This window comes from Rhincodon typus, chromosome 24 (genome assembly GCF_021869965.1).
Source record: "Rhincodon typus isolate 14 chromosome 24, sRhiTyp1.1, whole genome shotgun sequence".
In the NCBI taxonomy this organism is placed as follows: domain Eukaryota; kingdom Metazoa; phylum Chordata; class Chondrichthyes; order Orectolobiformes; family Rhincodontidae; genus Rhincodon; species Rhincodon typus.
In genome coordinates this window covers 3,306,391-3,308,683 of record NC_063355.1, presented here as the reverse complement: position 1 = coordinate 3,308,683, position 2,293 = coordinate 3,306,391, and the positions used below count along the sequence as shown (strand labels likewise).

At 51.8% G+C, this 2,293-nt stretch overlaps 1 protein-coding gene across 1 annotated transcript in view; it reads left to right on the top strand.

Moving 5' to 3' along the window:
• Positions 1-2,293, top strand: part of LOC125485959 (T-box transcription factor TBX6L-like) — a 19,025-nt gene that overhangs the window by 2,773 nt on the left and 13,959 nt on the right. Inside the window, exon 3 of the mRNA XM_048611585.1 lies at positions 1,553-1,699. Within this exon, the coding sequence (XP_048467542.1) occupies positions 1,553-1,699 (147 nt within the window). The remainder of the gene's footprint in view (positions 1-1,552; positions 1,700-2,293) is intronic.

The window sequence follows — 2,293 nt, the reverse complement described above, 5'->3', positions numbered from 1 at the left end:
CGCAGTGAGAGACTGTCCCTCAGTGAGAGACTCTCCCTCAGTGAGAGACTGTTCCTCAGTGAGAGACTCTCCCTCATTGAGAGACTGTCCCGCAGTGAGAGACTGTCCTTGAGTAAGAGACTCTCCCTCAGTGAGATACTCTCCCAGAGTGAGATGCTGTCCCTCAGTGAGATACTCTCCCTCAGTGAGAGACTCTCCCTCAGTGAGATGCTGTCCCTCAGTGAGAGACTCTCCCTCAGTGAGATGCTGTCCCTCAGTGAGAGGCTGATACCTAGACCAGCAGACTTGTAAAGGGTTATTATTTGCTGGATAGTGAGTGTTACTGACAAAGCCATCACATGTTTCTTTGTTATCCACGATTTCGGTTACTCACAATTCATTTAGTTTATGAAAGCGGGTTCTCATTAACTGGGAGTGACATGAGCGCTGATGGGTAACTGTGGAGGAGAGACCTCAGGGGGAGAGAGGTTGTATTTGCTAACTGTTCTGATAGAGCTCATTTAGGAATTGCGTTAGGGAGCAGGAACAGTCAGGATTAGCGAACGAGCTCAGACAGCCCTCATGGGGAGGGGCCAGTCATGTCAATCACATTGATCACATGACCTCTCAATGCCAGCCTTGTCTTCCGCTGATTGGTCACTTGACCTGCCCAATCAGTGAGTCAACAGTGTCAATGGTTGGTGTTTTGACCAGCACGGACACGGTGGGCCGAAGGGCCTATGTAGATCTCCATGATACTGTGATTATGCCTCTCTGTTCCCTGATTGGGTGATTGATTGGCACTTGGTCAAGTCTCTGTCACTTTCTCCTCTGGAATATCTGATTGGTTGTTTGAATTTCCTCTTTGTGATGGTGTTTGGGAAATGGATCCCCAATCCCTGACAACTCTCAGAGAACCAGCAGCTTGCACGGACTGGGAATTAGCTGCTCGCTTCCAACGGACCGTCTCCTGTTTCTGCTTTGGCAGCTCACAGTAGCTCCTTTCAGTCTCCCACAGAATCAGCAGCCAAGGGTTCCCACTACTACAGCCCTTTCTGGTGAAGGAAGCTGGACACCACTGAGATAACGGGGTCAGGGTCGGGGTTAGGGTTAGGGACGGGGTCAGGGACAGGATCAGGGTTAGGGTCAGGGTCAGGATTAGGGTCAGGGTCAGGGTCAGGTTTAGGGTTAGGGACGGGGTCAGGGACAGGATCAGGGTTAGGGTCAGGGTCAGGGTCGGGGTTAGGGTTAGGGACGGGGTCAGAGACAGGATCAGGGTCAGGGTCAGGGTCAGGATCAGGGTCAGGGTCAGGGTTAGGAAGAGCTAATGAAACATTTCAGCCACAGCCCAGTGTTACCCTGATTGGCTGCACAGTTTTGTGCACTCGAGCCTCAGAGACGACAAGCAGAGTGAGGGGCTGGGAAGGGTATAAGGAAGGAAGGGGCTGGGTTAGGCAGTGGACTGAGTGACCTGTGTCACACCTTCTTACTGCCCTATGCATAGCGCAGTTGGCTTTTGTAGATTCTAATTCCTGTGATTATCCAAACCTGAGGGGACAATGTGCTCTTTCAGATCATCCTCCATTCGATGCACAGGTACCAGCCCCGTTTCCATGTTGTACAGGCCAACCAGCTGTACAGTCTCCGCTGGAACTGCACTGCCACGTTTGTGTTTCCTGAGATGGTCTTCACTGCAGTAACAGCCTACCAGAACTCCCAGGTAACCAGCCCATACCTCACCCCCTCAGCACCCTGTCCCTACAGCCACCGAGCACAGACAACCCTCACTTAGAACCTAACCCGAGAGAGACACATTTTGTTTTCCCGTTTTCAGCCCCTCCACCCACCATTCCTTACATTTTTACCATGCTATCAGCTTCATTCTGAGTGTGACAGAGTGGGGGAGTGTGGGCAGGGAGTGGATCAGTGTTGGTGGGGAATGAGGGTCCTGGGCAGGTTGGTACCGTATCAGATGAATGGGTGCTACAATGAGACTGTGTGCATTGCAACACTATACCCAGGGGAGAGAGCTAGTGGGGCTCCAATGCCTCAGGATGCACTCACACTGGGGTACAGTCACACTGGTAATACAGTCACACTGGTAATACAGTCACACTGGGGTACAGTCACACTGGTAATACAGTCACACTGGGGTACAGTCACACTGGGGTTCAGTCACACTGGTAATACAGTCACACTTGTAACACAGTCACACTGGGGTTCAGTCACACTGGTAATACAGTTGCACTGAGGTGCAGTCACACTGCGGTTCAGACCCACTGGGGTTCCGTCACACTGGTGTTCAGTCACACTG